The 26,392-nt window shown below is 36.2% G+C and overlaps 1 protein-coding gene across 1 annotated transcript; it reads left to right on the top strand.

Annotated features, from left to right (window-relative positions):
- Positions 1-52: 52 nt before the first annotated feature.
- Positions 53-26,191, top strand: GOPC (golgi associated PDZ and coiled-coil motif containing). Its single transcript, XM_057368985.1, has 8 exons — positions 53-341; positions 12,785-12,949; positions 18,499-18,674; positions 18,945-19,110; positions 20,314-20,409; positions 21,206-21,370; positions 22,071-22,251; positions 22,767-26,191. Exons 1-8 carry the CDS (start codon positions 60-62, stop codon positions 22,883-22,885), a joined length of 1,350 nt encoding a protein of 449 aa, XP_057224968.1. The 5' UTR covers positions 53-59; the 3' UTR covers positions 22,886-26,191.
- The last annotated feature ends 201 nt before the right edge of the window (positions 26,192-26,392 follow it).

Raw genomic sequence — 26,392 nt, forward strand, 5'->3', positions numbered from 1 at the left:
GCCGGGAGCGGCGGCGGCGGGAGCACTGCCGTGTCAGGGGAGGGGACGGCGACGGCACTATGTCGGCGGCGGGCGGTGGTCCCTGTGTTCCGGGCGCGGCCGGCCCGGCCTCGGCGGCGGCGGCGGCGGGCGGCGGTGTGTCCATGTTCCGCTGGCTGGAGGTGCTGGAGAAGGAGTTCGACAAGGCGTTCGTGGACGTGGACCTGCTGCTGGGCGAGATCGACCCCGACCAGGCCGACATCACGTACGAGGGGCGGCAGAAGATGACGAGCCTGAGCTCGTGCTTCGCCCAGCTGTGCCACAAGGCTCAGACCGTGTCCCAGATCAACCACAAGCTGGAGGTGAGGGGGCTGCCGCGGGACCGGGCGGGGCCGGGCCGGGCGCGCATCCCCGGACGTGTCGCCGTGGCGTGGACCGTGCCGTGCCCCGGGGGCAGCGGGAGCTCCTCCGGGTTTCTTCCTGCTCCGTTCCTGCCCCGAAGCAGCTGGGGAGGGTTCACCAGGCCCCGCGTTTTAGGATTCGGGCCTGGCCGCGGGCATCTTCCTTCTGGGTTTGGTCATTCCAGCTCTGGCATGGAGCGGTGCGTGCCAAAGGAGTTCTCATGATGTTGAAAGCAAGAATGTTGGGCAACAGATGATGCTGACTGGCCCTCGCTTTGCACTGAGTCAGGATGAGAGGACAGTCTTAAGCTGTGCCTGGGGAGGTTTAGGCTGGACATTAGGAAGAAGTTCTTCACAGAAGGACTGGTGAGACACTGAAATGGGCTGCCCGGGGAGGCRGAGGAGTCACCGTCCCTGGAGGTGTTTAAGGCAAGACTGGATGTGGCACTGAGTGCCATTGTCTGGTTGCCATGGTGGTGTTCAGTCACAGGTTGGACTTGATGATCCCAGAGTTCTTTTTCGGCCTAATTGATTCTTAGATTATGTGAATTTGGAAAACCTGTTTTAAAAAGAAGACAAAGACAGGATCGAGATGCTTAATGCTTAGAGTCAGTAGTCAAAATGAGGACATTGTTCCTCCTTGCAAGTAAAGGAAACAGAAAAGAGGATTGGGGATGGACTTTGACAGGTCCTCTTGTGCCTTCACACTTCAAAGCAGATCAAATAGCTCTCTGCCAAGCTTAGTGACTGAACATAATAGGAGAGGTCGCATATTCTGTGGGTAGGATAATAACTGGCCTTCCTGTTGGAAAGTTTTTTTCATGCCTGATACAGAGTTTCASTCAGGATGGAAGAAAGAAGCCAGACCCGAGTTACCTTGTTCTGATAATGCTGAGAGGCAGGGCTGCAGGTCCTTTGGCCTATGAAAGCACTGGAGTGCTCTGGGCTGAAATTCTAGAGAACTTCATGGTCATTTTATATCTGTCCAATCTGATTATCTTTGGTTTAGTAGGTGTTATTTGTGGTGTCCCTAGTAAGTGTGAATGTGAACTGCCCTCTTGTCTTTCAGTTACAATTAGAAGGCTTTTGATGTTTTTTCCTTAGTTACCTTTTCCCTGGGCTAAAGCACTTCAGTTTCTTCAGTATCTCTTGTAGGCCTTAGTTTTCAGACTTCTATTGCTTGTTCTTTTAACTTGTAAGTGTATAGGAGTAGGAGGGGAAAATCTGAGAAACTGTGAAAATATGGGCTTTGTAAGACCTTCAATAGACGTAATTCCCTTCTTTCAGTCCTTTGTGTTACACTTACTATAATAAAAGAATTTGAGAGTCTTCAAGCAGTAACCTGCTCTTCTGAAGGTGTGTCTTTCAGTAGGAAGTAAAGTAAGTAGATTATCTTTGGTTTTAATCAGGTTTCTTCCTGGTATGAAGACATTGTTATGCAAAAGAACCTGTGGAGTTTGACAGAGGAGTAGTATTTTTCAGAGTAGAGCAAAGTTCCCATTTTTTACATGCCTTTCTTTATTTCATCAGAATGCTTACTGTAGTGATGTTTATTTTACTCTATGTGTTATATACTGTATCAACCTATACAGAAGGCTTCATGAAGTATTTGTAAAATGAGATATATGACTTTATGGTAGATAATGAGAATTTATTGCATGTTACACAGGGRTGGTGGGTGTTGTGTACAGACCTGTAAACGTGGTGAGTATTCAGCTTATTTTAAGATAATGGATTTCTGTAAAAGGTTGTTTCAAGCTTAAATATTTTTTGAAAGGTAMAGCTCTTATGAGTTGAAAAGCAAAGGAGCACGGTTAGTAGTTGTTAATAATTAGCATAATTATTGTGTATATCTACATGCTTGAGGTAATTGTTTGATAAATATGATACTGATAATCTAGAGTGAATGCTTTAGAAGTGAATAAAAAGTCTTACTTTGTGGAGTATTTTTATTACTGGAAGTAATATTAGGCCTCATATATACAAAGGASTTTTTATCTTTCAAATAGACCTTTAGAAGACTTTAGTATTACCTTGAAGGTTGTTAATTTTAAGACCTCATGTTTATTGGAGTCATAAAGTTGAAATGAAAGCTGCCATTTAATATCTCCAAAAGATGGAGCTGCTCTGTTGAAAATGAGTGTCTTCTTACAAGCACGGATTTCCCCCAGTGACCAATATGAAGAGTAAAATTATGTATGTTGAAAGAAATCACTAATATTAGTACTGGAGCCCAGGCTGTGATTGGTGGTTTTACTCCTTTTTTATAATGCAAGATACYGTACTTCATGTAGCTTTTAAGATAGCAATCATTTCTTAATAACGCACCATTGTAATTTTATATGCTTGTACATTTTAATACAAARCTTTTGTCGCATTCACAAAAATGTYRTCAATMATATCTTACTTAGGTACCTTTATTCATGCCAATAAATTAGAGCCRTCTTGAAAAGTACCCCTTTATTTGGTTATAATAATACTTGTAATGAAGCTAAGTTTGACTAAGCTTACTCCTGCAGCTGAATTTGCCTGGACTTGTCTTACTGAATAAGTGATATTGTTTCATAAAGGAAAACAATAAAAAGTTGTGAATCTCATTCTGGTATTTGTGAATACCATTTCCATGACCAAAATTGCTGAGTCTTAAAATATTACAGACAAGAATAAACAAAGGMAATTCAGACTTAGATTTATCCACTTTATCAGCTTAATGTGCATTCTCTAATTGGTACAATTGTTTTTCAGAGGCACAGCTTGAGATTTGGTGGATGGATGCTGCTGCTGTAGGACTTCTCAAAAATAATTTTTCTATCTTGGTGTACTTGGTGCAAAATTTTTGCCACTTACTGCTAGAGAGAGGAGTCTAGGCAAAATATTGTGTGAAGAATATTCCTGAATAGTGAAAGAATTGTTCTAGGAAGACAGTAGTTTCCAAAGAAGCGGCTATATGTTYGCAGTTCTGGGCCAATTATTTTTAGAAGGAGCCTGAAGGTATTGCAGATGCACAGGGGATGTATGCAAATAAATTTACTTCTGCTTAGGGTGGTGAAAGTTTATAARCTTACTACTGTGCTAATAACATTTRCAGTCTTAAATTAAACTAATGATATGTTGGAGGAGAGGATTTGTTTTCATTATTTTCCTGCTGGTCACAGTAAGACAGAGTTGAATTGAGTAGCTTATCAAAGAGAAGGAAAAAAAGGTGTTTGGCAGTACAAGCCACTGTCTTTTCTGAGATCAGCCTCACTTCACTGTGAACAAATGAAGGAGTGTGTCTTGATGGTGGATAGTAAGGACCTCARTCCTTTAGAACAAAGGAAGATGACCGACGTTTTAAAGGAGATTTTTTGTGGTTCTCTGTTGGAAAGCCAYGCAAATCAGCAGATGCAGGCTGGTGATCAGTCTGAGATTTTAGAAAATTTTTAACTGAGAAGCAGTTCATAGGTTTTGTTTTTCTTGTTTGACTGTCATTTGACTATGATATTGTCTGAATGTCCATTTAAAAAAAAAAAAGTTCTGCACATCTGCAATTTTGTAGAAATAAAAGAAGTAGGTCAATGTGCCAGTGAAAACTGAGCTTGTCTTTAACTCTGGCGCTTTGACTGCCAATCTGATTCTGCAATTTGAAATGAACAAGCTAGAAAGGAATGTCTGCAGGAGCACACCCTGTATCTTGGCAATTGAATTAAGCCTGTGTATATGCTAAAACTAAGGAAAACGTGTATGTCTTAAGAAGTCCAATGTAGTTTTATGTCCGTGATTGTTGGAATCAGCAGGCTTAGAGGAACATAATTTATAAGCTGAAGTATTTGTAGCCTATTTAGTTAACATACATATAGAATGATGTGGGTAAAATGAAGATGTGTATGTAAAAAAACMCAGCGGCAAACTGGAAAAGCTAAATGTAGGTGACAATATGAGCCCGTTTTATGGGACRCACTGCAGAGGTACAGTCCTGCTCTGTTTTTCAGCAGTACTTAAATCAAGGTAGGCCCATACGCCTTCTTAAGAGGGTCTGTTTGGATTTTTTTGCCTTCCCTCTATTATCTTGTAGTGAGAAATGCACTTGTTGAAGACCAAGACATTTTTTTGCCTCTTGAGACATGTATAGTTACAATARCTTGTTTACTTTTCTCAAATGTCATTAATATTTCCAGTATTTACTGAGGTGTTATTTTGTTAATTGGACTTTTGATATGTGTTCTCTTTTGGAATATAAATCTCTTGGTACTAGATAGAGCGTGGTCTTTTTGAAAAAGCAGTGGAGCGAGATTTGGTTCAGCTAATTTGATATTCTAAAATGTAAGCATTTTTGACATATTCGGGAAATATAKATTTACATGCATTTTCCAGTCGGCTTATATATTAAATTGTCATTAGTTTGATACATGTTACTTCTATCAGAATAATGATGCCCTTTTAAATTACAATTATGCCTATGCTTAATTCGTATTCTCCGGTATCAGAAGCCTATATACTTCTATACAAATTTAACTAGCTTACTTAATTTTCAGTCTGTATGTGGTAAAGTGTTTTCCTTTTCTATCTCATTTGTTGGTATTTGCCAAAGAGAAAGTGAGAGGGAACCAGTAAATTAGTTTATATTTATTGGTTTTATTTGCTGAATTATGTTGCATAGCTAGTACAGATTTCAAAATAATGGCAATAATAAAACTGTTGATGTAACTTCTAAGAACAGATTTGTTCTTCCTAGTAAGCAACTGGAAGCATGGAGAACCTGACAAAAACAGTCATTGTGAGGCAGTCAGAAATTTGTCCCTGTCAGCAAAGTGGTTTAAAAAAAAAAAGTAATTTGTTCTTCTTAAGGAGGTTTAAACAGAATGAAACAGTCAAGCACAAAGTGAAATTTTGTAGTTAGTTTTATCTTGAGTAGTTTATGTTCTACTTAGGAGTAGCAGGTATTTTAATGATAGAGGTGAAAATGATCAGTMACAGGCCTTAAAATTTTGGTGGATGTATCAGTTTATGTAAAGGGAAACCAAATTTTTAAGATGCTTTATTTAACATGCRGTATTATTATGATGTTATCTTTTAATTGTTGGGAGGAAAAGTGTACAGATAATTACAYGTCCTGAATGGTCTTCAGCAGAGAAGATAAAGTAGGAATGTTGCTTTGCTTCCTTTTARTTTGCTGATGAGTCTCCTGAATGCTTTCTTAGGACTAGAATAGAACCTGGGAAATGGAGCAATTCGTTTGTCTTCTGTACTTTGTATTCTGTATGGGGCATAATAAGAGTGCATTAAATCAATTTGTGATTCATTTGTGTCCTCATGCACTTCATTTTTATCAAGACTGCTTACAAAGCTACACTACCATACTTTTATTTAGGGAGTCAGTAGTCATAAAGTTTGTTGTTCATATTCTTATTAGCCAAATGATAAAGTCTGTTTTGTTGAATTTAGCRTTAGCYAAAAATATAAGTCACATATGTCCTKTTTGCTGTCRCAATARTAATTAAATAAAGGCTTTTATAATTTAAAAATCTGTCAGTACAGTCTTTTCAARTAATATCTTGAAACATTGTCATTGACAAGTTGTAAGCATTGTGGTGAAATTGGGGGGGTATTGTAAAAAATTACTGTTTCCTATTGTCTCATCTATTCAGAAACACATTTTGCAGTCACACTGTTTAGTTTTGCAAGGAGCACTGTGGGATTAATAGGGCTCTGCTCTGTTTCATGGTTTCTCATTCAAARCAGTCCATTAAACTTAATAGAGTTGTGTGGGAAACTGCAGCAAATGCTGTGTAGTAGACAGGAAGAATCAAATAGTCAAGACTGAGGAAGGGTAGTGTTGTTCTTGTCTTTTGGAGAGCTCTAGACAAAGTGGTGGAGTGATACTGGTGAGATAATGAAGGCAATCCTTTCTTCTAGCAGTTAGAGAAAYATCATAATTAAGAGCTCTGGCTACTTTCACATCAAGGGGCTGATGTGAAGTTAGGGGTCCCCATGAAAACCTGGCAKTATGTGGGGTGTGCAGGTCGGGCTCTGTTGATGTTGAACCACTTGTATATTTGGTGTCTGAGTGTGTTTAGACCTCAGGCTGTAGGAGCTACAGCTGTCTTATTCTGAAAAATGGTTTTCTGTCCTGCACTTGTGTAGTGTTATGGGAATATTTAGGAGTAATGATTTYATTGTTTGTAAAGCATAATTAAAGTTTTGGGGGTTTTTACCTGCTTTTACCTTTAAAAGTAGTTTCTGTCTTTAAAAACATGCCCCCAGAATGAAACGTTAAGCAAATATTCTGGTGTCATATCTTGATATTTATATTGGTTTTTTGTGCATGTACTAGGACAGAAGCCATGGAGTAATTACAGCATTGTAGTGTGCTCTATTGTGTTTCATGTTCTTGGATCCTGMRGCCTTTGAATCAGAAGGTTGGTAGTCYTGATCAGGAGTGAACATTGAAATACATAAATACAAATATATTAGTAAAGTTTATGGAGTCCAGTATAAATTATGTAAGGACATGCTGCTGAGGAAATAAAAGCACCTCATAAACTTAATTTGTCTGTGAATTTTGGTTTGATCCTSTAGCAAGATACATAAGGACCTGTCCTTTAAAATTAGCTATTAAATATATATATATGTGTGCCAGAGGTGTTCTATTAGTAACAGAATCAATGGAGCTTGGAAATCTCGTGTTTTGTGGGGAATGGAAGTGTTGAGCTCTTTCTCAAGTCACTAAGACCTTCTGATTCAGGCACTCCCTGTTCTCTTGCATGATCTAGGAGTTCCACATCACAGCATGTTGTCATTTTCATCTCTACATTCTTTGGTTAGTAGGCTGGACATGAGACAGCAGCTCAGTCTCTAGCTCAGAACTGCACATGTGCTGCCTGTATACTGGGCTGTTGGCATCTGTCTCAGGGTGCATTAAACAAATTAGCTAAAGATCTTCCCACTTCTCCCTCTGAAAGGGCACTAATCTGTCACTCTTTCCTACTAGCAGCTGTTTAGTGTAAAAGTTGTATGTTGTAGGAACTTGAGTCATACACACCTTTACCCCTTTAATAGATCTGTTTGAATCTTGAAAATTAATTCAGTTCATATCGAGAAGGAAGGTGAAATAGGAAGAAATGTAGACATACAAATATAAAGATGGCACTAAGACTGCCTTGTTTAGGTAACTAAGAAATTCTGAAATGACCTCCTAGCTTCCGGYATACAGATTATATAATGGAAAAAAATAATCATTAGAAAGACAGTTTTCAGACCTTTATGACTTTAGAAGGCTTAGCATAAGAATGAATTAGGTGTACCCTAAAGGCCTGGAATGTTAGAAAARCCAAAGGCATTTGATGAGTGCTTTGCTTATGACTTTTAGTCACTTGAGGCTGATCATGAATACTTTCATATGTATCTGGCTTACCTTTGCTGAAAATCTGTGAGTTTTCTACTGTGTTTGAACTATGCTTAGAATTTTTTTGAGCTAGATATTCATATACCAAGAAGTGCATTCATTACACTTTGAGGGAATTCAGGTCTTCCTCTCATTTTTATTTGGTGTGGTGAATAATGCCACTGTCTTGCCCTAGTAGTATTCAGGCCTATGATCCAGCTTTCCAATTCAGCTTGGCTTTGCTTTCACTGTTCATGTCTGGGTAATATGCAATTCCCAGATATATTTTGTATCTGCTTCCTCAAATAAAATTCTTGTCCATATTGCAGAAATTACTGCAATGATAGCTCAGAAAATGGAAAAGCTTTTCCAAGGCTAAAACCATTGTCATAACTTTATCTAATGATGCCATCTCTTATTGTGCACCTCAGCCCCCTGCAGCTGGTTTCCCTTTCAGTAGTGGAGGCTGTTTCTTGTCACCATGGTATGTAAATCATCATCCCACTTTCCCAAGTTTTCTCGGTTTCTGTGTGTTCCCCCTCATGTTTTACATCTTCAAAGATTGCAATATTGCCATTTTCTAGTGCCTCATTCAAGCAGTGATGCTTAAGAGCAAACTTGTGGTTTTATCATGTCTGCTTCCTGTTGTATATTTCCATAGAAAAATACTTCTGTATTTGTACTTCTCTGTTAGGTTTATTCACCCTTTCCTTGATGAATTTATGTTGCAATTTGTTCAGGGCAAGGTCCACATTCTTATTCTTTACAATTTATAAACTTAGTATGAGATGTTTTAGTACGTCTCTGAGATTGAATAGAAATRAATGATTTTTGGTTAGTAATTCTAACTGTTCTGTTAGAATAACTAATGGCCACTTTTCTATGTAAAATATGAATGAGAGTTCAGACCATCATATGAAAAATACTAAAATACATAAAGTAATCAGGWGAGATTTAAATGCTGTTAAGACTCTTGATCTCTTAGAGTCTTAAGACTTCAGGAGCTCCTTGACTATAAATGCCACTGATCCCAGCATTTAAGATGGCATTTATTATATTGCCAGCTTAAAATACATGCTTAGTATTAGATAATTTCTAACAAACCCAATTTTTTGATAATTCAAAACTGCTTGAACAGGAAGTAAGAATTGTTGATTAAAAATAGGACATTGGACTCTATTGCCTAGTGATTTTTGGGTTTTTTRCATTTTTGAATATTTGTGGAAAAAATATTTATTGCTTAGTGCCATGATTTCCTGTGTCTCCTATGGGAATAAAAAGAGTAGTTTATAAATTCTTGAGTAGTTCAGTTGAAATTTGTGTTTAATTTTCATAGCTGCAGAATCTCTGAGAAATACAAAATAGCTGGTAAATGGCAAAATATGCCCCCAAATTGGACTAAATGTTTAGTTAACCTTTCAAACTCTTTTTCTGATTTTATCTGTATGTTAGATGGTTTGGAAGATAAATGCTGAGTTTTATTGTTTGATTAWTTTGACCAAGATCTCCAGTTTACTTGAATTGTGGACTGTTTTTTAGAATTTAGAAATAGGTTTTCATCATTAGATCCTACTTCCATGACCACACTCTGGTCATACTACTTGCTGTGCATTGGCTGGGGCATAGATACAAACAAGGGAGCTGAGAGAAACTAAGGTGTGATGTTGTTATATGGTGCTTGCTAATGAATGGTAATTACCAATTTGCATGGTTGTATTCTGCCCAGAAAAGTTCCTGTTTTGGCTGAATCATCAAGTTACAGTTAAAAGGATGTTATGAAAGTAAACATACTACCTTCTCTTCAACCTCTGCCCCTTATTGTTCCCCAGTGAAAGTTTCTGTTCTGTATTTGTTGTTTGGTGCTCTTCCTGAACTCACCTAACCATGAAGCTYAATGGTTCCTTGTGGGTGGATGTTTCTAACTTCTGTCCCCAGCTGACTTGTCTGCAAATTCTAGGGCAGTTGCAGGTGACCACCAAAATACATGACATCTCTCTTCAATGGTCTTGTTGGAGAGTACATCYGAGTTAAAGGATTAGTACAGTTGCCTATGAAGCATTAGTTTATCTTTGTGTTTATCCTGTTAGGTTTATACAAGTTGAAATACTATATTATCTGGCACCATCTTTTTCTGTAGGACCCTTGTGTGCAGTGAATGATGCTCTGGGCAGGAATGGCCTTATTGATAGTCCTTGTTTGTGCTCATCATTTCTTCTCCTGTCTTTGCCCCATCGCTGGTTTTTACTGAGTGGCTTTTAAAACTGAAGATAGAGATGTTGAATTTCCAAGAGTCTTTCCATGTATTTCCTTTATGACAAATTGAGAGAATTTGGATAAAAAAACAGGGCTAGTAAGAGGTAATAGAAAGAAAAATTAAGTGAGTTGGCTAACCTGGGACTTCTGTGAAGTAATATAAAGATTTGTCAGCCTTCAATGGAAGTACATGACAGGATTTGAAAGCAGCTTGCTGTGTTTGCATTTTGGTGTGACTCTTGTGCCTGCATCTGTTCCTGAGGATGGATTTATGACTTTTCATAATGTGTAAACAAAGTAATTCCATGTTACATGCTCATACTATTTCTCATTTTACTATTTTTATTTTGTGCTCATTATTTATCCAGGCCTTACAGTACCTGAAGGGAGCTTATGAGAAAGATTGGAGAGGGACTTTTTACAAGAGCATGTAGTGGCACAGCAAGGGGGAGCGGTTTCAAACTGAAGGAGGGTAGGTTTAATTAGGTAATAGGAAAAAAAATCAAAAATTGATTATTGTGAAGGTGGTGATGCACTGGAACAGGTTGTCCAGAGTGCCCCATTTTTGGAAGTGGTTAAGGCCAGGCTGGATGGAGCTCTGAGCARCCTGGTCTAGTGSAAGRTGTCCCTGTCCATGGCAGGGAGGTTGGAACCAGATTTTTAAGGTCCATTTCAACCCAGGCTGTTCTGTGATTCCACGATTCTGTGATTAAAACAGCAGGATATGGATTTAAATGCTAGGTCATATGCAGAGTACTATTTTAAGTTTTTGTTACATGTTTGACAGTCTCTTTGTGATACTTTTGGGGCATCTTTCACCCTGCAAAGCTGGTGGCCATCATTCTTTCTGCTTGTTATTTGCACAGGGAAATAAATTTTTTCTTCCCACCAGAACTCTGACTACCCTTCTCTACTAGTTCTGACACCCGGTCATTTTACAGTAATTTTACTTTGGAATTAGAGTGGATGAGAGAGTATGTCTGTATGTATAAAAAAGCAATAAAAGTTAGCATGTTAGATGTTAAAAAGGAGCAAGACAGTAATGGTCTTATTTTTTTAAAAGTAGATCTAATATATACAGTATGTAATAATAACAAAATATTGTTACACATGATGTGAAATTGTGACTGRGTCAAACTGTGCCTTCATTATTCAGTCGTTGTTATCTGCTCTGTTCTATATCATCGGCTTTTATGCAGGTGATATTTTCATTCKCTGTGTTAGTTCAGGTGTGTGTCTGCTTTTGTTAGAGGGTAGGTAAACCACAGCAGAGAAACTTTAACTATGGCAGGTCACTGAGGACAACAATGCAGCTTTGTAAGTAACTCATTTCTCTGAAGTTATTTGGCTTTGTAGTATTTTAAATATCATCTWACTGTACAAAGCAGTTTCTGCTTTAGAGTTCTGTGAGGGTTTACGAATTTTTCAAGTTTTTTTGCTATTCTGGCAGTTGGAAGGTGAGAATGCCTGTACTCCATTTCCTTGGCAAAGAGTAAGTGCTGGGCTGTTCTGTTGAGACTCCACCTAAAGGGGCAGGGGGAGATAGATGGCTCTATCCAGTCCCAGAGATGTGGGACCAAAGGCATAGCCAAGAGGCAGGAAGGGAGACTGTTCTTCTTGGCAGCTGCAAGCTGGAAGTTGGTTTGATCCATCTCATCAAATTGCACTCTAGGTGCTCTGAGTCACCTCTGGAAGTGCCTACTTATCTCTGGAAGCTTGAGGAGGCCATTCATCTAAATTATTTACCTGAAGTTAGACCCAGTAAACACTCCCTTCTGATAGTCAAATCCTTTCTGCTTTTTTTTTTTTCATTAACAGATACAAATATTTTATAGCAAGTTGTCTTGCAACCTGACATTCATTGTTTATTTGAATGTTAGAATAATGTTATTAAAATACCTAAAATACCCTCCTTTAATATGAGAGGGCTTTTTTTTTAAGAATTAGTCACTTTTTAGTTTTGATCTTTAGTTCCAAATCTTTTGGATGCAAAAATATACTCTGGCAATTCASCTGCAAATCCCCTGAAATCACATTTCCATGGGTTTTTTTTTTGCAAATAGTAGCTTTAAAGCTTATCTAATTGTAGCTTATCTTATAAAGTGCTACTTGAACTTAAGGATAACAAGAAACTTGGTAAACATGTTAGTATTTGTTCTTTCATTCCAGATATGAACCCTGCATGAAAACTGTTTCAAAACCACTTTTTCAAGAGTTAGTTGTTATTTCTTGTTTTCTACRTATGCATTTTAGGGGCATTTCATGGCTTCTGGTTTACCCAACTTAKTTGCTCTTTCAGTTAAACTGTTGGTAATGGTACACCTGTAAATAGGATCATTTGACTTCAGAATTGGGTAAATAGTTGTCATTTTGCTTTGACCAATTTTTTTTCTGTAAGATTTAATAATTTTATAATTTAAAATTGTGTTTACATTGCTATGGGTGTAAATCATACATAGGTTTAATGCCATTGCCTTGTTTTGGAATGGACATTATCATAACATGCCACTGTCTGCATGAGGAAAAGCTCAACTGTTGTTTATGTTTGGCAGTATGGTGGTTTGATGCTGGTTCCTTGGGTGGATGAATTTTGTGGCAGCTGGGGAGAAAATCCTGCAAATGATGCAGTGTTAAAGCTGGGCTACAGAGGAATGTGTGACTGTTAATATTAACCTCTATTCCACCATGTGTGGCATACATGTACTTGCAAATGCTGTGTTATATGTCACAGTTCTGGTGACCCATTTAATCCTTGCTCTCATTGCTATGATGGATTGTATCTTCACAGGCACAGTTGGTTGATCTGAAGTCTGAACTGACAGAAACACAGGCAGAGAAAGCAGTGTTGGAAAAGGAAGTGCATGATCAGCTTTTGCAACTCCAYGCTGTTCAGCTTCAGCTACATGCCAAGACTGGCCAGAGTGTTGACTCTGGGGCTATTAAGGCAAAACTGGTGAGTATGGCAATTTGAATGTAGGATTATATTATTCTTCTTCCTCTCCTGGCTGAAGTTCTTCCTTGGAAGGTGTGAATAAGCTGATTACAAATTTTCATATAAAAAGTGTTAACTTTTTTGGTTTTAAATAACATTTATAATTGGTTGTTAGCAACCACTAAAAATAACGTGAATAATACCAGAATAAAGAATAAGGATTTAAGAAACTGTTTTTCAATAAACCATTTTTAGTGGTTTCTGGAAGTAAAATAAGAAAATATTTGTGTGATTTATTGTGATTCTTTTCTGAAGACTGAAATTGCAAAAGATAATAGAAGAAGACTGTAATAGAAGAATTCAATAAACTACAGATTTTTTTTAAAACTCAGACCTTTACAAAGTCCACCAAAAGTTAACAATAATTAATCTGTGCAGTTAGTTGGCATTGACTGATAGCCAGAGCATAGGCTGCCTTGTTACTTGCCCACACCACAGATTCACATTCTAATACTATGACTTCGTAGGTTGGAGAATAGTGTTGTGTACATGTGCTTTCTAGTTGTTGACATGAATCAAAGTATCTCTCTCTGACTTTCTAAAATTGCTTGGGCAARTACCTACTCCCAATATATGTGGAACATGAGTCTCTGCTGCTATTTTGTCCTATTAATGTACAATAATGTAGAATAAAACACAGTTGTAGTCTGTAGTCTTCAAGAATGTCTAGGCTAATCAATGAATAACAGGAATAATCCAAATTCTTTGTGTTTCAGATTCAAAAGCTGAAATTGGTTAGTGCTGCTGTTCTTGGGTTCATAGTTGTATATTCAGTGTAAGAGCAAAATTTYCTGGATTGTCCACACATAATTTATTCCATAGTGAATTACAGCTACAGTGTGGCAACGTTTATTTAGAGCTTGAAATAATTCTCACGGCTTTAAAATAAGCATTAGTTAAATATTACCAGCATTTTGTAAGTGTGAAACTGCAGGTTAACATGTAGCAAATTTTTAAGTTCACACATCACTGTGAGTGATTTTGGGCCCCAAATTTTGTTAGACTTAACTTCTGACTAACACAGAGAGTAATACTTTTAAGCTTTTTGTTTCTCTTTACCTTGTTATAAATGATTTCTAAAGACATATTAAATATCCATGCTATTGACAGCAGTCTTCTTCCCACAGGTGACTGTAAATACATTTTGCATATATTGGTTCAGGTTTTGTTTGTGTTGAAATTGAACTTTATTTACAGCTTAGACTGATATTCTCTGCTTAATTTTTTTAGTTTTTCCTTTTTGTAAATATGAGGACTAGTGTTTTGTTTTACGTTGCCTTTAGGGATTTCATAGCTTTAATGAACAGAAGCTCAACTTTAAACTCTTCCAGATAAAAAAAGCTATGAAAGTTTGCAAAACTAGAACAAGCAAAACTGAGGCAGCTTAACTGACAATAAAATGGGACCTCTGATGTTTGAGTAAATAAAACCTGTTGTGCTGACCTTCTGGTAGAYAGAAGGCCTCTGAGGGCAGAGAATAACTGTGTCAAAAGAATGTGCAGTGGGGAAATAAAGCTCTGTACTGGCTGACTTCCTTCTTACTTGAGGAAAAGACACTCTTATTTTGTGTGTAGATTGTAGCATGAATGTATACTCTATAATCTGTAAAATTGTACCTAGTGGTGAACTGGGTCATTTAAAAATGTTTAAATTGCTAAGCAATTGATAATCATGTAGTTCAGGCCAAATCCATTTTTAGSAGTGGTAAATCTTCTTAGTGCAATCATAATAATAAATAACCCTTTGGGAGAGTATAAAATTGCCTGGTCGAATTTWTTTTTGTTTTTGCATTTTTGCGCTTGATGCCTTTTCTGATACTTCTGCCTGTCCTTTATGTCCCTCTTGTACCTCATATTATGTTGTTCTTTCTGAAAGGAAAAAATCGATTATCTATATAATGTTATAATATGGAATGGTTTTTCTGTGATTCTTTCATGTGTATTGTATTATCTTGCTATTCATTATAGTGATTCTTGGCATTTTAACTTGGCATACTACAATAAGGTTAAGTTTTCAATAAGATTTTTAATAAATTTCACTGCAAAATACCAAAATTGTTGCTAAATAGAATTGTAGGACTGTGCTTGTGCTTTGTGCCATCTAATGAAATATGCAGTTTGCTGGTGAATTCCTTTTGGATTAAGTAATTTATGTTGTTGCATTTTCCTGAATTTCCTATTGCCTGTTTCTCTAATTATGGAACTCTTYTCTTCTGTCTTAAGTCTGTCCTTTCTGTGGATGAAATGGTAAGTATGCTGATTGCCACTTTTTTTGTGTTTAAGCAGTGCTTTTGTTTTTTGTGCAACAGCTTATATATATATGTTGGCCTCAGAAACTGGCAAAACAGATCTGTCTTGTTCCTTCTTCCTAACAGTTGGCAAGATGCGGTGTAAAAAATTTCCTTTGCATTTTAATTTTTCTTTTCTAGATGTGGTGCCCTCTTTCCTAAGTCTGTATGCATTCTATTTATTATTACTACAGCTAGTTTGAGGTGATATCTGGCAACTTGACATTCTGATAGATTGTTCTGGCACTATGTCAAAAAATGTTAAGGTGTTATACAATTTCTAAAGCATAAACACTATACACATCAATGAGTGTAATATGAAGTATTTTGCATGTTATAGTTTTAAAAAATCCTGTCAACTTTTCCTTTTTCCCCCTTTTCTTATTTTTTTCATGGGCATGATATAATATGATTTATTGGCTGGTGTAACAGCCAAAACTATATGAACACAATAATACATAGATATGAAGAAAGAATGAAGCAAACTTGACTTTTATCTTTTCATGGAGGTAGACTTGAAAGGTTTTTAAACAGCTTTTCCACTTTGATTATGTTATATGGTTCATTATCAGTATTTGGTTTTTGAAAAGTCATGGGATAGCTGGTAAGTGTAAGCTTTAGTCTTCGTCCTTGTTGCATTTTTAGTAGATTTTTTTATATTACCAACAGAAAGTACATATTCTGTTTTCAGAAATTGTGCCATACTATGTACACTAGAAAACATGAAACTATTCCGTAACTTAGCTTCTTGATTTCTTTAAACATTTTTGACACTTTCGTCAAATCTCTTGACAGTCATTCAAAACAGGACATGCTCTTTCAGTACATCTTCAGAGATTCTGTATTGTAAAGTTTTTGATATTTTTTTAAATTCATATGGTGATATGGAGACAGTCCATAGAAGAGTARTCATAATAATGGAGAAAGTAGGAAGAAAACACTTCTATGGGATTGCATTTGCCTTGTATTTGAGGTGTGACATTTAAAATGCATGACAAAAAGTGATTTTACTTAGAAATGTAACATTTGGCTTCCTGTTTAAATTTAATTGAAATGGTAAACCAAATTCAGAGAAAATCCATGGAAAATCTGAGTCTGGATGAGAGAGAGTGTTTAAGCTGGCTACTTTGTATAAATATTGTAAAATGTGCTGCATGAAATTTGCTGGTGTAATCAAGTATCTTTGATCACTTTAGCAGTTTACTTTTCTGACGAAGATTGGAATATATCTGTCTTAAATTTTAGTCTTTGTCTTTTTATATTTATCAAATAAAAGATGTTGTAAAAGTGAACAAACAGGCAGCCTATAGTATTTAGAACATCCTGATGCAATATTGACAATAGGTACAGAGCTAACAGGAACATTGTGTCTGTATACAGATTTTGCAGCTACTGTAAAACAGGTGTTATRTCTGAACTTTGATCCTTCTTACTCCTCAAGTGTGTGGCAGAGACAACACAGAATGGTGTCAGTYTTGAATTCTTGTAATTAAAATAGCCAAATACCAAAATAATTATAGAAAGAATTTGTATAATCTTGGAAACTCCTATTCTTGAAACGTAGATTAGTCAAAATTCTTGGCTTAGGAGTGATCCTGCAGTTCAGAGATTTGCTGCAGAGAGTCATTCTCAAAAGACAACCACAACCCAAAAGCCAGAGAGCAGAAGTGGCATTGTGTTACATGTTTTCTAACATGCATATGGAGCCAAACTTGAYCTGAAGGTGGGTCATCATGGGAATTGCAGGAAATGAAATGACAGTGATTTCAAGCAATCTGTGAGCCACTCCTTCCAAGCATTATKCTGGGCAATTCTTGACCAACATGTGCATAGGTGTAATGTACTCCATTCACCTAAACTGATAAAAGTATTAAACAGATGAGAGAGGTAGTAGACTGTCAAATTCAAAGTTAATGTTTTGTCCAAGTCTAAAAATACTTCCATATATCTTGTGAAAAGAACTCTCTTTGGAAGGACCAACCTTGTGTAATTTCTCAAATGTGGTAATRTCAACTATATTAATGGTTTTATATCTAGGCTTGGGATAGTGAATAGCATATTTACAAATTGATAACAGATTTGTCTTGCCAGTTCTGTAATTTTTTTTCTGTCCTGTTGCTTCTTTAGTAGCATTTCCTGGTTTTATTTGTTTAACAATGTAATTGATACAGAGAATGTAATTGGTGCAGAGAATGGGATTTTTGGGTACTCAATGTCTTCAAAAGTGCATTATGATGAACTGAGTTTTTATTGTTGTTTGATTTGACAGCCATTTTTGAAAGGAAACAGTATTAGACCCTGTGTCTCTACTATTTCCTGGTTTRCAATGGGGTTTTCTCCTGCTTTATAAAAGGGATGCAGTGCAAGATATAAAAGATACAAGTGATCAAGCATGCTCTCTTAAAGTCGATTTTGTAGTTTAGCAATCTGAGTGTACTAATTCACTTTGCACCAGTACCATGGGTATTAGAAAATGTAATGACTGTGCAGTTTCAGTACATTTGGGGTGGAGCAYTGTGGATCTAATTTATATTTCCATAATTCMTTTTTCAACAAGTGAGGCAGAGGGAGATAGCTTGCTTAAAATGTGGTTTTAATGTGGGTTTTGTTTGGTTGGTGTTTGTTTTGTTTTTTGTTTGGTTTTTTTTTTTTTTTAACAGAGCTATTTTGCACTAATTTTCTTTTAGGTTTATCAGGGTGGCCATCTTCATATATAGAATCCCTGACTTTTTTTATGTGGTCTTCAGACTCTGACTTGGAAATGTCTCTGGCTGGACATTTCTTGGTTGTTTGCATGAAAATAATTGTCACTTTAAGGACATAAGCACTTATTTTTACATGTAATAATAATAATAATAATAATAGTTAAAGAATTTGGTTAAATTGAAATACTTAGCAGCTTCATAATTCCTCTTTAATTTTAAAAATAGTATTCTTTAACTTTGAATCCCATTTGCAAGACAAGAAAATGTAAGGATGATATTCAGGCTACTGAAATTTTGCCACCTTTGTACAGGATAGTATGCAAACCACTATCTGTAGTGCCAGAGTCCCTGCTTTCTTTTTATCTTTTATTTCTTTTCCTGCATGCATGTCTTGTACACAGGAGATTTATTTCAGGTTGTGTATGCAGAAACAGTAAATGCTCTTTAATTATAAACTTGGATAAAAGCTTTCTAACTTTTTTTTCTTGTTTGGTGGGTTTTTTTCTGTAATTGTGAAGGAGAGAGAACTTGAAGCTAACAAGAAGGAAAAAGTGAAAGAAGCTCAACTGGAAGCTGAGGTGAAGTTGCTGAGGAAAGAGAATGAAGCCCTCCGTAGACACATAGCTGTGCTTCAGGCTGAGGTTTATGGAGCAAGATTGGCAGCCAAGTATTTAGACAAGGAGCTAGCTGGAAGGTATGTGAAGTCAATCCATGTCCCTTAGCATGAGATGGTTTTTGTTGTTGTTTCCTTCTTTTTCATCCCCAGAGGCAGGTTCAAGGTTAAGACTAATTAGGAAAAGTCTCAGGTTTCAGTTAACTAACAAAAGGAAGAAACAATCCCCAGGGTTCTTGCACTGGTTGCTGCGTGCCATGTGCTGTAACCACATGAAATGTGTGAATCCCAGGGTACATTGCTTTTTCAGTTGTAATACAGCATTGTTTTACTCCCTTTGTCACTATGTAGGGTCCAGCAGATTCAGTTACTGGGCCGAGATATGAAAGGCCCTGCTCATGACAAGCTGTGGAATCAGCTGGAAGCAGAAATACATCTTCACCGTCACAAAACTGTTATTAGAGCTTGTCGAGGTCGGAATGATCTCAAACGACCAATGCAAGCACCACCAGGACATGTAAGTTGAAAAAATGAGCCATTCCTACATGAATTCCAGGCATGAGTTACTTCTTTGTGAATCTTTGTGATTGTTTTCACTTCACTATTGTGTTTTTTTCAAATGTCACTTGTAAATCTGTTCTTTTGTATGCTGAAGGACAGTTCTGTGCTGAATAGGTTATCCCTCTAAATGACCACAGAAGATGGCATAATTCCTTTAACTTTCCTTGGAGCACTCAGTCCTTTTGAAAACTGAGCCTCTGATATAAACATATACATTTATGTGTAACCTAGGGTTCAAAATGAGGCTCTAACTTATTTACAGAAACCAAGAATAAAGTTTTTAGGATTAGTTTGAACTGAAATAGATTTTATTTTTTTTTTAAAAGGCTAGATAAATTGACAGTAAATAATTGTTTGTTGGTTGTGTTTTTTCCTTCTAAAGATGCTTTTTAAAACAAAACTTTTAAGCAGCATTCCACTGTGGCTGTCTTTGATAGAACTCATACAACTTGGCACATGCCCTGTTAATCACCCCAGTGTTCAGTGCATAAAATCAAACATTTTCAAAGGGCTTTACTTTGATCTCTTCTAAGTGCATTAGTTGGTCAGATGGATCTTACTGCTTATGCTGCTAATTGCATATAAAACATTGGTGGACAGATAAGTGTATTTATGATTTTAAGGGTATGCATGAAAGCATCAGTTAACATAAGGAAAAAACAAACCTTGATTTATTTAGTCTCTCTTTAAGATTTGYGTTCAATGGCTTTTGGTGTGGTTTATTTTTATTAAAATAAAAATAAACTTGAGCAAGCAACCTCTTGCTTGACCATGTATGACATCATCTTCTGTCATTTAACAGAGTTTGCATCATATAACATTTCAGCAGTGATCAGCACTTCTTTGTGTAGTCCRTTAATATTTTTAATATGTGGCCGATTTCCTTCTTTTGAAGTTAAGTTCTGTGTTGTGCATTAATCAGCACTGAAATAATTTAAATAATTATTCTCATCAGGAGTGCATAATGAGGAATTTTTTCTAATTTCATACCCTGTCTGTAAAGGGGCACTGTAAATTTGTTCTGCCTGGAGCTAGTCTAAAATTCTGTTGCTCATACACTGCCTGTATATAATTWAAAAAAAMCAAAACAAAATGCTGAAATGCATCAGTTTGTGGTTCACACATTTATGATTGTGCTGTTTGTTTTTTATCAAACTAGGATCCTGATGCCTTAAAGAAGAGTCAAGGTGTTGGTCCAATCAGAAAAGTTTTGCTAGTTAAAGAAGACCATGAAGGACTAGGAATTTCAATCACAGTAAATATTTGCATTTGTTTACTATGACACAGAAGCAGCAAATCAAGTTTGTATCCCTACTTTTTAAAAATACACGGATCAGTGAATGTGTTGTTAGAACACATGAAAAAAGCATACACAAATCCATAACTATGGGCATAGAACTTCAACACTCATTTTGATAGATTAGAAAAAAATAATTGCTACTTTATATTAAAGTAGCAATTGTTTACTTTTATTTACTTTAAATTTATGATGATTTTGGCTTATGTGTAAGGTATAACATCTCAGCAGATTAGCCAGTTCTGGTTCCAGGTGTAAGTATTTAGAAGAGCAGAGATAATCTGAGATCTGTGTTCCAAAGCTTAGTTGTTGTGACTGTAACTTTAAGTATCTGTATTGGTATCTCTTATAACAAAAGCTGTGTACATTTTTTACAACAAATACTAAAAATTTTGACTATTATACATTTATTCTAATTCTGAATAGTTTCTTTCAAGTCAATATGGTGCCCGATATGCTTTTTTTAATGAGGTTTTCTACTTTTCATTAGTTTGTATAGGATTTTATAATTTTATTAGTGTTGAGAATTGCCTCTTCTCTGAGTACATGTTTGAAATTTTCCATTAGTCTTTGGGGAGAAGAATTCAGGGAAGCAGCTCACACATTCTTAAACATTCTTTATCTGAAGAATGATTTCTAATTTTCTAAAATAGAATTTGAAATAAGCACTCTAGGAACTACTATCTGAATGTCAATTTTTTGATTAACTGAGATGTCTTTTAACATAGTTTGCTGCTTTTTTTTTTTTTAATAGGGTGGGAAGGAGCATGGTGTTCCAATACTGATATCTGAAATCCATCCTGGGCAACCTGCTGATCGATGTGGAGGACTGCATGTTGGTGATGCTATTCTGGCAGTAAATGGAGTTAATCTAAGAGATGCCAAACATAAAGAAGCTGTAACKATTCTTTCCCAACAGGTCAGTTTGGACCTCCTATCCATAGGCATGTTTAGGTGCTTCCTGTGTTCTGCCTGCTGAATTGCCTTGAATTTTAATGTTTCCTGTTAAGTACAGTGTAATGCTAAGCTACAGTGATTCTTGAGGCTATATCACCTTACACTTAATCCWCTTATGKTTTGCRATTGAAGAAGAAAAATGCTGGATCAGTAGTGGTTCAGTTAAACACGTGTTGGCTAAGCATTATTCCAGAAGGCTGATGGAAACCATTTTATTATATTGCCCCACAGAAATAACTAGTTAATGACATATGCTTTATTCTTATGACTGAATAGCTCCAGCCAAACCACGTTTCCCATATGCTTTGTGGTCTAGAATCCTCCTCCTCCCTTACTTCCCATTTTCAGACAGTTAACAGGTGTGCTTAATTTATCAGAAAACTTCCTCTTTAGAAATCATTTCGAAATGGCAAATAAGAGATCTGGGTAGTTTTGGTAAAGCTTATATATATACTTTATATATATAAAGCTTATATACTACAGAGCTGTACTACTTTGGTCAGTAAAAGCTTAACTCAGATACCTATCCAAAGTACTCAACACAGCTGTAAATGTGTTTACAACAGTAAAATGTATTTGTTTTAGTAATCTAGCTCACCTTGGTAATCCTACTGGGTAGCTGTGCAATAGTAAGTAAATTTGTATTTTTCACTGCATTTTAGAGAGGTGAAATTGAATTTGAAGTAGTGTATGTTGCTCCGGAAGTTGATTCAGATGATGAAAACGTAGAATATGAGGATGAGAGTGGACACCGTTACCGTTTATATCTTGATGAATTGGAAGAAGGTGCAAATTCAAGTTCTAATAGGAAAGATGCGAATGTGGATGTCAAACCCTCACAAGGTAAACCTTCTAAAATAAACCTGCRGTTTAATTCTGAAGTCTCAATATGCAAACCAGTTTCTGGAAAATACTGTTTTTATATTCATTGTAAAATTAATCTGCTGTCAATTCAATTAACCTACTAATGGACTGTCAGTTCATCTGGTTGGTCCCTTACTGTTTGGCCTGGTTTACTTAGGTAAAACTGAATTAACTGAATTAACTTATGAACTCTTTTCATGTTCATCTTTTCCCAAAGGTTGAAATTCAGATTTATTCTTATCTTTTYCTATCTCTGGACTAGGAGTCATTAATTCCCCTTAACACTTCATGTTGTTGGCTTCTTCAAATACATTTTTAAAATCAGCAAAGAAATAGTTCCTGTTTTCCTGCCATACTACATTCTGCTAAAAACTTGTTAGCTTTAATTTTAGTAGTCATTTCAACAAACATTTAAGGTTTTGAAACAAGGATCACTGATCTGTCCTTCCCAAGATTACTTCTTTCCTTAAATAAATTTTCTTTTTAACTTGCAGTGTTTGATAAGAAGCCAAGTATTGATGGACATGAAAATGGAGACCTGGGGAATTCGGTTGAAGCTTCATTAGAAGACACTGCACCCAAATTAACCCGTTCTGCTGAGTCTTTATCCTAAAAACAAACAATCAAAARAAAAGAAAGTGGACAGATCCCATCTTTGGGAATAATTGATAATCAATATTGACTGCTTAAAGTTGCATATACTAGTTTAGGTTGTAAAAGGATGATTAATTGTCAAAAGGAACTGTATTACTGTTGCCTGGAGAAAAGGCGGTTACCTCAGGGCTTCATTGTGAGCAATTCTAAATGTGGAAAACTGTCTTTTGCGTGACACACAGTAGTTATCTAACACACAGCATGTGAAATGAATTTCTTTTAATAATAAAAGAGTAATCCCACCAAAGCGTGGGATTTCTAAAATGGATAACCTCAGTATGTTCCACTTTTAATCTCATTGATGTCCCTAAGGAAGCAGAATAATGTGTGGGCAGCCTAATTTTGACCCTTGGATGTTTTTAAGGGACAGCTATGTTCAGTTTGGTGTGAAACATGCTTTAACCCTAGAAAGATGGGGGGAGACTTGTTCCATTACATCCATGTGTTTTGTATTTAGGATTTTTGAACTGTAACTTTAAAAAAACACTTGTTTTTGTTTTTTTTTCCTCAGAATGGTAAAGACCAGAGGTTTTATTTGAGCAAAGACTATCAAAACCCAAATAAGCAGTGGAGTGCTTTCTAATCATGACCCTTCAGCCCATGATTTTATGAGTGAGGTTTTTGGATTTGTGTTTTTATTTAAAGTCACCATCATTTGTTCCATTTGAAACTTKCTCCAAAAGTAGAGTAGTATGGGGTTTTAAAGTGAAATTAGTTGAAAAATCATTCACAGTTAATGTGGGCCCCTTGGTATTTTTTTCTGAGCATCATCAATTTAGTTTGATTTGAATGGATATGGTGACTAAAAATGCAGAGTGGTTTGAGTTGGTCATCATTAGCTTGACCTTATGAAATGATGAGTGCTTTTCATGAGTATTGAACAGATTCATTTCGCATTAAATAATCCTTAAAGAAGTGGAAGTTGAGTGCACAGTACTTTACAGAAGGTTCTCAGAATCATATGGTGTCTGACCCTATCTGTGTTATGTTATGGCAGTCCTATTAACCTATAATTGTCTTACTGTTGAAGCAAAATGTTACTCCCTTTGTGAGAGCAGTGTATCTTAAAATATTTTTTATTGGTGTGCATCTAAAGGCCCCCAGCATGGCTGCAGATGGGGAGGTTGAGGATGGTGTTTTGAGCAATTTCTCATGCTCCATTGGTAGATCTCTTGGCAAAGTGCAGTACACTCCACGAACAAACTCTACATAGTCATCGCACTTACTATTTCAGCATGCAGTGCCATCTTTCCTGTTCAGTGCTCTGCAGGCTGTTGAACTGTRATGTGAAATAGTTTTGTACTTTGAAAGAGGAACTAATGTGAAAAGACATCTTTGCAAGTGTTAACTGTGTAGGGTATAAATACGTAAGAAAAAAACCTCAAAGGCCTTTAGAGTAACATCAATTATTCTTATGTTCTAAGTTGTGATGTAGAACACAGTTACTTTGTCTCTCCTAGGAGCACTATATATATATGTGTTTATAGAAAAAGCTTAAAAAATGTATATACTTTATTCAAATATTTTGCTATTTATAAATTCCTTAACTTTGCTATTTACACAATCATTTTGTGTGTGTGTGTGTGTGTGTGTGTGTGTGTGTGTGTGTGTGTGTGCATGAGTTCCACGTACTCAGTGGAGTAACATTATTTGGTTCATTTTTTATACTAGTGTTTGTCATACAGCATACTGTTGAAGGTTTTTAAAATAGTCAAGGCTGTACAGTTTTCACCGAACAGAAACTAGTATTTAAAAATAAAGCTGTGTGAAGAAGAAACAGGTCCCCAGGCATGTTTCTTTTTCTGAAGCTTCAGAAACTTGAGGACACRTTGGCTGTGTGTTAGCAGATGAATCCACTGCCAGAACTTTTGCAGATTTATGTTTTTCCCACAGCTACTCAGTCAGAGTGCACTCCGAAACTRTCTGTGGCCTGGAATGCTCAATGTCCTCTCTGTCAGGAAGGGATAGKTCAAAGCTAACTGTGGTCATCTTGTCCTGAAAATCATTGCTATGTGAAAACTTCCTGCAGCTGTAAGAAATTAGATTTGTCCAACTAGTCTTGTAACTTTTTTWAAAAGGCATTCAATTTGCCTGTACAGTTTCCCTTTATTTGAGGGAAAGGTGAAATTTTTAATTTATTTTTAATTCCTTACTTCTTGGCACACTCTATTTTCTGTTTAATCCATTTGATCAGTTTTAGCCTGAAGTGGAAGAATGTTTCTAGACTTATTTTCCTGACATTCCTCGTCTGCCAGTTTCACATGATGCTGTGCTCTCTTCTTCATCTGCTGGACCTTTTCTCTGCTTTTACCTTGTTTATTTTTATCTCTATATGAGATCAACAGAAGGAACAATTGCTGAGGAAAATGACTGGGACTTGACATATCAGGTAGCAGTAAGTTATCACCAGATTTCCTTCCCAGCAGTTTTTATAATCTTTGTTTAGGAAGCCCTGAAAGGGAGAATTTTGCTCAGACACTACAGTCTGTCTCCACTTAGCTGTACTTCTTAGCAGCTAACTTAAYATAGTGGTTATTTGTAATCATACTGAGATGCTTAGAGATTAATATTTAAACTGAGAAAAGTTTTGCAAGTTGGGATTTCCAGATTCAGTAGACAAATGTGTATTCTCCCCTTTGTCAGTAACTGGAAGACTCAGTCCTGCTGATTCCCAGAGGTTGAATGAGTTAGACTTGGAAGAATTTCTGAGAAAAGTCAGTGTTCAGACTTCATTTTTATTTTTTAAAGTGTAAAACGGTTTACTTGCGTGTGTATATATATTTTTACTTAAAAAAATAAAATAATATTCTGAAGATAATTTTGCAGTTTTTTTGGTATATAATTCCTTGCCTATTACAATCTTCAGTAAGACAATTGTATTTTAAGCTAAAGGTGGACAGTGTTTGTTGGCATCTGGGACCAATGTTAATTAAAAGCATGTAAGATAAGGAAAGTGCTTTATGGCAATAAATTTAACTCTGATCAAAGGCTGTATGTAGTATTTCCTTTGTAGAAGTGTATTTCTTGGCAGTGAAGAGGGTTTGTATCTGTCTCAATATATGTTAATCCAYAGTTGTATTGAAAAACATTCAGGTATTTATTGTATTTGTCCAAAAATAATTACATCATGGATTACTCTYATTTCTGTAGCAGATGGAACATTTTGCAAAAAATGTATACACCTAGCTAAGCTGAATATAATATATTTTTATTAGCCTGTAAATAAATATRCTCTTCTGCATTGCAGTGATTTCTGCACCTAATTCAGAGTTGCATTTCATTTTCTTCTCTTTTTATACATAAGTAAGACCCAACCCTGTATGTGTTCTTTWTCTGTTAAGCATGCAGTCCACACCAGGGCAAAAAGCTAATCTGGGGGAACCAAAACTACATAATGTGAAGTTTGACTCTTATCCGGTCTTGGCCAGCAATAGTTAAGAGCAAATTACCTTTTTTAAAAGACAGA

The sequence above is a fragment of the Malurus melanocephalus genome, unplaced genomic scaffold, assembly GCF_030028575.1.
Source record: "Malurus melanocephalus ecotype Western Australia unplaced genomic scaffold, MMel_1.1 scaffold_100, whole genome shotgun sequence".
Taxonomy (NCBI): domain Eukaryota; kingdom Metazoa; phylum Chordata; class Aves; order Passeriformes; family Maluridae; genus Malurus; species Malurus melanocephalus.